Source organism: Apis dorsata, unplaced genomic scaffold (assembly GCF_000469605.1).
Source record: "Apis dorsata unplaced genomic scaffold, Apis dorsata 1.3 scaffold_11, whole genome shotgun sequence".
Taxonomy (NCBI): Eukaryota; Metazoa; Arthropoda; class Insecta; order Hymenoptera; family Apidae; genus Apis; species Apis dorsata.
In genome coordinates, this window is record NW_006263314.1 from 91,930 (window position 1) to 101,061 (window position 9,132).

Genomic DNA, 9,132 nt, shown 5'->3' on the forward strand with positions numbered 1-9,132 from the left:
TTTTTGTCCACATATTTCTTCCATATTAATCGATATTAAAGGTTCTACGAATTTCTTGAATTCATTTAATGGACACATCTTATCACAATTAGGAAATTTAAGAACTCGAATATTATCCTTATCTTTATAAAGCACCTGTGAATAATGGTAATAATAAATCTAATTGTAAAAATAATAGAAATTAATTTTAAAAAGTTTTAATTTTATGTGATTTTTTTTTTTAATCATTTTTACTGATCATCTTTCAATTTCAAAAGTAATATTCTGTATCAATTTATTTTTTATAGAAAATACTTTTTTTACCTGAACGTAATATTCGTTATCGTCTTTGTGTAATTCAAACATCAGACTATTACCATAGTAAGGAATTTCGTTATTGAAATTGCCCAATGCAGAAAGTATACATGCGATATTTAGATCATGTGCCGCATACATAAACGCTTTTCGCCTATCTTTCTTGCTTATATAATCATCAACATGATTTAACCATTCGCGAATCCATATTCCTGTCGAGTGAAAGAATTATTAATAGTATAATAAATTGATGAAATCACATTGTATTAATTTTTAGAATTTTTATTTTTCCGTAAAAATAAGAAAAGAATGACAACGAAATTTAAATTTACCGCCTGATATTTGTTTTGATTCCAGAGTACGAGTACGAATCAAAATGTCGTATATAGCTAATTCGTCAAGTTTTCCGTGAGGAAAAACTGATTTCGTCCATTCTGGTAATTCCAAACCAATATTATTCTAAAAAAAATTATTTCTATTTACGTTTTCTATATAGAAAAAAAAAGTATGTTAATTATTTTCAATCTCTATCGAATTAATTTCAAAAGTTGAAAAGATACCTGATCGAATAAATGTTGATATAATGAAAATACTTTTGATTGTGTGATATTACCACCTGTGTGTTCAGACAAGTATTTATAAACATCTCTATTGTCTTTTTCAAATTGTATCACATCTTTGTCCGTTTCTTCCACTATGTTTCTCAACATATCAAATCTTGGAGAAAACTGAGTATTATAAAGACAATCTATAGTACGTGGTATTGTCCATACAGGTATAGGTTGCCAATTCAAGTCTGGATTCCACCTAAAGTAAATTTTTATGAAGTTACCTTATATAGTAATATAGTTTGTTAAATTGGCAACCATTAAATTTAATTTAGAACCTTTGTTCTTTGGAAGGTGGATATAGTCCAGCTGCCACGAGTTGTCCACTCATTACAGTTCTATCTACTTCATCCGAGCGAAACAAAATATTTTCTTTCGTGTAAATTTCTCCCAAAAAATCCTCGTATCTTTCTCGAAAGAATTGGCCAACTTTGTACATGGTCATTTTACCAACCTACGTAAATTAAAATTTGTCCACAATTAATTCGTGTTATTTAATCGAATTCATTTCTTTTTTTTTATATAACATTTGGAAGAAAAATTATGTATATCGTACATAATATCGTAAATTAATTAAAATGATTAAAAAATGTTATTATTACGTACATTTGTTAAACCTCCTTCTCCCGCCGGCTCGTAAGTATAATTAATGTAAGGATCATTAGGATAAAAATTGATATTAGATGGCATTTTGTTTCCATGTCTAAATATCGTCTGTACAAGTTTCAGTTCTGCCAAAGATGCTCGACAACAAAGAAGGCAAACGATGAATCTTAGAGTCCACGTGGTATCCATTGTTCTGAAAGTAATTGAAATATAATTTAACAAATAAATTTATAGCTTTATTCAAAATATATTATCTATATTAAATTAGAAAAGATTCCATATAATATTTTCTTTCTATTTTTTTATTAAATAAATCTTGCTATTTTTCTTTTATATCGATAATTATATTACAAAATCTTACCAAATATTGTGCGTTGAGCATTCGAACTTTTATTTCGTTCGAGCAACGTTCATATGTTTATAGTAGATAAAACTACGAAGAATTGGTATTTTAAAATATAAAAAAAAAATCTAATGTCAACGCAGTTTTATGTGGTGGACAGTTTATCTAACTAACGATAGGCTATCGAAAAATGTCAACGATCGAATATTTTGTTTCATTTTTTTTTTACAAAATAATCTAAAAAACAAACATGTAGAAAATTGAAGTATATTCGAAAATTCGATAAATACTCATTACTGTAACATTCTGTTATTTCGCAAATATTTTTTTCTTATATACACTATACTGTTATATATACCTAAATTGAACTTATGTTTAATGTATGACACCTGTTAACTTGATAATTATTTTACAAATATTGATATTCAGAAATGTGTATATTATCATAATTTCGATAATATTTGAATAATGATTTTAGAAAATACATTATATACATGACAATACTCTAGAAACGGATTTTATTATTAATCGATTCTTATAAATTTCATTATTGTTTTATTCTATCATATAATAAAAAATATTGATTCGATATTTTTAAAAAAAGATGCACTATTATCTACAAACAATATAATTTACTTGTAATTCATCAATGTTCAAGTTTTTAAAATATTTCCATTATTCTTAAAATATTTAATTTTTCAGAGATATATGTGTATGTAATTAATGTGTTTTTTTCAACAAAAAACAAAAATGTAATTAAAAAAAAGACACGGTAATTAATAGTTTAATATAAATTAATATAAATTATCGAATTACAGATATGATTGAAAATATGTACAAAACATTAGTTTAGGTTTAAACTGCAGATCATCTCCAATTGATAAATTAATATTGGAAGAGAAGAAAAATTAATGTAGAATGGAATTCTCACTATTATTAAAATAACTAATCAATTACCTAATTTTATATATATAAAATTTTATATATTATATATATAAAATTTTATACATATATAATTTTATATATATAAAATTAACATAGGATAGAATTCTCCCTATTATTAAAATAACTAATCAATTGCCTAATTTTATATATATAAAATTTTATATATTATATATATAAAATTTTATACATATATAATTTTATATATATAAAATTAACATAGGATAGAATTCTCCCTATTATTAAAATAACTAATCAATTGCCTAATTTTATATATATAAAATTTTATATATTATATATATAAAATTTTATACATATATAATTTTATATATATAAAATTAACATAGGATAGAATTCTCCCTATTATTAAAATAACTAATCAATTGCCTAATTTTATATATATAAAATTTTATATATTATATATATAAAATTTTATACATATATAATTTTATATATATAAAATTAACATAGGATAGAATTCTCCCTATTATTAAAATAACTAATCAATTGCCTAATTTTATATATATATATAAAATTAAATAATTATTATAAATAATAATTAAATTAAAAAAAATAATAAATTAAAAAAAATAAAATAATTAAATTAAAAATTTTATATATATATAAAATTAACATAGGATAGAATTTTCACTACTATTAAAATAACTAATCAATTGCCTAATTTTATATAAATATACACGTTTGTAGTCTCTATAGAAATTATCTTCTCGACTCGGTGGATAGAAAGAGAGGAGAAGGAGAAAGAAGAAGAGGGGAGAAGGATTAAAAAATTAGCGGTCGTTCGTCCGTTTCAATTTTTGGCGATAATTCGATAAGTGGAATCGCGTCGGGAGAAGGATGGAAGAGAGGGAAAAGGGAAGAAAAGAAAAGGAAGAAAGAGAAAAAGAAAGAAAAAAAAAAAAAGGGAGAAAGAAAGAAAAAATGGGGCGGTTGCCGCGTCTGAAGCGCGGCAGGAACGCGGCGCCTCGTGTTCTTTCTCTCGTCTCTCCTCTCCCCGGCCGCGAAAGGAGAGCCCCCAGCGAACAAGAAGGACGAAGGAAGACGAGGGGCGTGTCCGGTCGCGCGGCTTCTACAAAGAGATGCCCACTTCCCTGTCGACCCCTTCCACACTCCTCCACGGGGATCCCTTCCACGTGGGCCCCGGGAGTCCTCCGTTCCCCACCATAGGGCCCTAAGAAAAGCGGGCAGCATGGTCCAGACCACGAGATCCCCGGTTTCTAAAGTCAGTTTACGCAACGCTTCCGTACGCGAACCATATAACGCCATTCATCCTTCGCGATCCTCTCCGCGACTCCTTTCCCCTCTAACGAACGATGATCTCTCCTCGTTTCCAAATTTTCAACTTCCTTTAAGTTTTCTTTCTTTTTTTTCTCTCTCCTTTTTTTTACCATTTTTCCGCACGAAATGACGGAATTCGTTTAATCAAGGAGAGGAACGAACGATAATTCCTCTTCCTCCTCCTCGAGGGAGAGAGAGAGAAAGAGAGAGAGAGAGAAAAAAAACAGTAATAGTGTTTTTATTATGCGTTGAATCGTCATATATAGATATATATATATACATACATACATATATATATCGGAGAGAAGAGAGCGAGAGAAAGAGAGAGAGAGAGAGAGAGAAAGAGCGAGAGACGAGAATTTCACGAGAATGACCACTTACGCCAGCTTCCAGCAATACGAGGTGTTGGATTCGGAGGGTTACGGGTCGGCGAGTAGCCCGGAATCGAATCCGCGTAGCTGGGCCCAACAGGAGATATACCCTCAACCACCGAGATCTAGGGGTAGCAGTTGCGGGAGCGTGAGCTCGGTCGATTGTCAGAATCGCGAGTACCAGGAGATCGGCGCGACGAACGCCACTTTCCGCTTGGCCGCCACCCCCGCTTCCTTCAACCTCGAAACCGAGTTCTACGAGTCCCCTTACTATCAACAACAAGCTTGCCGGAACGAGCATCATCATCATCGCCATCATCATCATCATAATAACAATAATAATCATCATCATCATCACCACCATCATCATCATCATCATCATCATCGTGATCACGAAATCGGCCACTCCTCGAGCGGATGCAACTCGAGGACGATGAGGGAGAAGAACGAGTGCGCGAACGTTTACGACGGATGTGTGACCGTGGCCCGTGCCGATTTCTCCACCACCAGTCAGGATGGTAAACAGAACGTGCCGTCAAAAATAGATCAGCAACATCATCATCATCATCAGCGCAACACGGATACTTTGGGGAACGACAGGTGCGATTTCGTTGGGCAGAGCGAGGAGAGTTTCTTCGGTATCCCGAAAGGTGATGGTTTTTTGGCTAGGAATAATAGCGGGGAGAACTCTTATGGGCAAAGAGGCGACATTGTTTATTTGGGTGGCACGTATACCCATGTGCAGAGGAACGAGGGCTACGTTGTCGAGCAGGGCGAGGGGGAGGGCGGGAAGCGCGACACGGCCAGGTACCAGGGGAAGATCGAATACACGTCCGGTGAAAAGACAAGGGAGAGCGTGCATCACAACAGGATGAAAAACGGGACGACGCCTGGTATAGAGGTGTTGAGGAAGAGACGGCTGGCCGCGAACGCGCGGGAAAGAAGAAGGATGAACAGTCTGAACGACGCGTTCGATAGGCTGAGGGACGTGGTACCTAGTTTGGGCAACGACAGAAAGCTGAGCAAGTTCGAGACTCTGCAAATGGCGCAGACTTATATCGCGGCGTTGTACGAGTTGCTGCAAAGAGAGTGAACTTGGAACATTTCGCGAAAACGTGCGATTAATCGTCCAGCGATCGCTTCTATTCGATAAATTTGCTCGATGAAACTTGCAAGTGGATAATTTACGTTGGACCGATTGAAGAGGAACGATGTCGCGACGCTTGATCGACGTTGAAAGGTAAATGACGAAACGTTGAAGGGAAAGATTCGAAAATCGACGAGAATCGATCTCGTTCCCACCCGATAGTTTAATTAGCGATAATTGGTGCGCGCAAACACGTCGCTAATGCTTTTCCCTCCGCGCGGCCTTGTTGCCGGATTCCAGGATATTTTTTCATAGATCGAATCGCGATTGCGATGCGTTGATACGCGAAACGAGCCTCGATGTAGTTTCAGTGTTCTCCAATCTTTTTCCAATCCAGATGCTCTCTTTTTCTGTGTAAAGCGATGAAAAATGAAAGAAATCGAAATTAAACAAATATCTCGCGATCAACAGGTTGGGGATCGCTGCTTTGAGCGAATATCGAAAACGTATACGTGGCTATCGTGTATTTTAGTCGTAGGATTCGTGTAAATATTTGATTAGACGCAATTAAGTTATTGTGACGTTGTTTAGGTAATTGTGTACATATATATAAAAATGGGGGATCTCTCGATCACGATGATCGATCCGTGCGACAGCGAAAAAAAAAGTAAAGCTATTTTTTCTCTGAAACAACAAATAGAAAAATGTTTCTCGTCTTTGGCTCGAGAAAAAACAGCTTCACGAGATACGCGACGAGCATACTTTCTTTTCTTTTCTCTTCTTGGTGAGGATGATTTTGATTTTATCTCCGATTAAAAGAATCGATCGAATAATTTTCGCGAAAGGAAATTTACCGTGATGATAAATAATAACACGGGAATCTCGTCGATTAAACTTTTTGAGATGAACCAAAGAATTCGTTAACAGTTTAAGGAAAAAGACAGTGCGTCGCGATTATTTTTTCAATCACAGTTACGATCATGTATACTGCCGGTTTGAATCGTACGAGATGTTGATATATTCTCTTTTAGAGGATCGATTCGAGAGGCGAAAACAATCAACGATCATCCTTCGAAAACGGATATATATTCCCCACGAACATGACACCCGATAATAAAGAATAGAGCGGAAGACAAAAGCGAAAGAGGACAGGTTGTTTGGATGGTTTTCTGCGATGTTTCTCCCGCAATTAGGGATATGCAAAAATGGGAGGACAAATGGCGGTGGTCGGCCACCTCCACTTAGCAGTCAATCACAATTAAATACAATTTTGCGCGAGCTTCGGCCCCTGGTAATGGCGCAAAAAGAGAGCAAATTGAAATCTCCTAGCTGACAGAATGATAGATGGTGGCGCGCAGACGCGAAAACACGGGGGACGGAGAAAAAGAGGGATAGAGATGGAACGGCGGAGAGTTACCTTCCCCGCAGAACGCCGCTGTGAGAAAGCTGGTGCTGCTGCTGTTGCTCCTGCCTTTGCTTCGAGCCGAACAACGGGTGAAAATGCAAAAGTGTAAGACCAATATCTTCTCCTCTTGAAGAAAATATATCGTTTATAGAGAACAACTACATACGTTACGCGTATATTCGATCGAACGCTATCCAGTTTTCCGTTATTCCATAATTTAACATGACTACGCAAAATCCTTCTGATTGCCATTGTTGTGTTCTCTCTGACGACTGAAATTGCGTTCTAATACACTTTTGAAACTGGTCACTCGTTACTATATCACGTTTTATCACTTAATTCGATGCTTTTTTAAACTTCTTGGTAATATCTATCCAGGATATGAAAAAAATAATTGATAACCACGCAACTGATCGTAATGAAATGTCGTGCGTTATCGCGCATGCTCAATTAAACTAGATAGAAATTATCGTTCGTCCGAAAACGATAGCGACGATTAATCGAGATTCGAATAAAAAGAAACCGACCTCTTGTGACCCGACACGAATCTATTTCCGCCTAACTTCTTCCGATAGAAAGATTCAATCGAAGAGAAAAAAAGACGTTCGTGACGACGACGAGCGAAAGAATGTCTTCGTTCCAATATATAATCGAATACTACTATCGATTCTCGATCGTCTATCGAGATTTTATACGGACGAATAACGAGAGAGGACACGCTTTGGATCCATTCGTGTAATAGGTTAGGTGTTGAGTCGATAGAGGTCGTGATCGCGGCGGTAACGCAGGCAGTTTGTTATTCACCGTGGAAAAAGTGGATTCGCCACGCGTGGTTTTCTTCGTTTCGCGTGGATATAAGGTAATATAACGTGGATTCTGGACAGAGACATCGTGTCACCCGAGCGGAACGTGTTTCCAGAGATGCTTCTTCAGAGTTTTGCAATCGATTCGTTTGCCGGTTTCTCTTAGATTCTCGCTTCCTGCCGCGCTGAAAGAGTTTTCTTAACCTCTTCAAGGGGGGATAATGGCACGTAATGCGCGCAAACATGGAGTGTTGATATATTTGTGGATCCATTTTAGATTCTTATTTGTTTGATTTTTATCTGAGTCAATTTCGTTTAATGCAAAAAAACATTAATCGGTTATCAATTTTTTATCAATGTATTTATCTTTATATTAAAAATATTATATATATTAAAAATCCAAAGATTTTTCACAAATATATCAACAGCCTTTTTTCCTTCCTTCAATCGTGACATAGAAAAAGATGAGTATTATCATGATATAAATTCTACAACTTTTTATTGATATTTTAAAATTACCGTGGGCGGTAAATTAGAAGGACGAAAATTCGAAAAAGATCGGCTTTATTTTTTTTTTTTTCAAATTTAAACCTCGTTATTCTCCATTCGTTTCGTGGATGAAATGCGTAGTTGGTTTCTTCTCGCGTGCTCGTCTTAGACGATATTATCATAACTCGCTTCTAATTTGCAGACTAGCGACCAGAGAAACGTAAAAGAGACAAAGGGGGAGGGGAGGGAGTCTCTTTCGAACGGCGCCCTTCAAATTACGGTGTTTCTCGAAAGTATTGGACTCGAGGATTCGAGAAATGATCGAACTATCGTCGTATAATAAACATCGTTGTTTCTTTACCAGCGAGACGAGTGGTGAGATTATGCAAATCGGAAAGAGGCGAATTTTGTAAAGCGATTTTTTTTTTTTTTTTTACGTTGTTTCGGGTCGATAGCACTGCCATCGAGAGTACCTTTGTAAATAAATTGTACGTTTTATATACATTAATACGACGTTATGATAAGATTTAATTTAAGAGGAGATTCGAAATAGGCAAAACAAATTCCCACCAATAATGTTCCTCTAAAGAGACCAAATGTATTTAAGGATGTGCAATGTTGAATAAAAAACACATTGGAAGATTCGATTTTTTTTCTCTTATTTCACCCGTTGCGTTTAATTCCACATCCTATTTTTCTTCTGAAAAATTAAAAATTATCGCTCTACTCGGAAAAAACCTTTTCAAAAATCCAAAAGAAATTTCTTGTTCTTTTCCCTTTTTTTTTTTTACTCGCAACTTATTCTTTTTTCGCTCATCGTTTCCAAGAGAGAGAGAGAGAGAGAGAGAGAGAGAGAGAGAGAGAGAGAGAGAGAGAGAGAGAGAG

At 35.2% G+C, this 9,132-nt stretch overlaps 2 protein-coding genes across 6 annotated transcripts in view; one reads left to right on the forward strand and one right to left on the reverse strand.

Moving 5' to 3' along the window:
- The window catches only part of LOC102675670 (venom acid phosphatase Acph-1-like), a 41,012-nt gene that overhangs the window by 23,463 nt on the left and 8,417 nt on the right, over positions 1 to 9,132 (reverse strand). The window contains exons 2-8 of one of the 5 annotated variants that reach the window (XM_006607733.2): positions 2,138 to 2,147; positions 1,509 to 1,689; positions 1,181 to 1,356; positions 855 to 1,101; positions 627 to 753; positions 304 to 506; positions 1 to 135 (exon numbers count right to left, since the gene is read on the reverse strand). In XM_006607733.2, coding sequence (XP_006607796.1) covers positions 1 to 135; positions 304 to 506; positions 627 to 753; positions 855 to 1,101; positions 1,181 to 1,356; positions 1,509 to 1,689; positions 2,138 to 2,145 — 1,077 coding nt within the window. In that variant the 5' untranslated portion in view covers positions 2,146 to 2,147. Of the gene's footprint in view, positions 136 to 303; positions 507 to 626; positions 754 to 854; positions 1,102 to 1,180; positions 1,357 to 1,508; positions 1,703 to 1,869; positions 2,083 to 2,137; positions 2,148 to 6,967; positions 7,104 to 9,132 lie in introns of those variants that run through there. The other 4 variants (XM_031509316.1, XM_031509313.1, XM_031509304.1 and 1 more) reach the window with 4 other exon arrangements.
- LOC102675800 (protein CLEC16A homolog) lies at positions 3,723 to 8,892 on the forward strand. The gene has a single exon (XM_031509320.1). It carries the CDS (start codon positions 4,462 to 4,464, stop codon positions 5,554 to 5,556), a length of 1,095 nt encoding a protein of 364 aa, XP_031365180.1. The 5' UTR covers positions 3,723 to 4,461; the 3' UTR covers positions 5,557 to 8,892.

Coding starts and splice junctions, on each gene's coding strand:
- LOC102675800 (XM_031509320.1), top strand. CDS start 4,462: ATGACCACTTACGCCAGCTTCCAGCAATACGAGGTGTTGGATTCGGAG.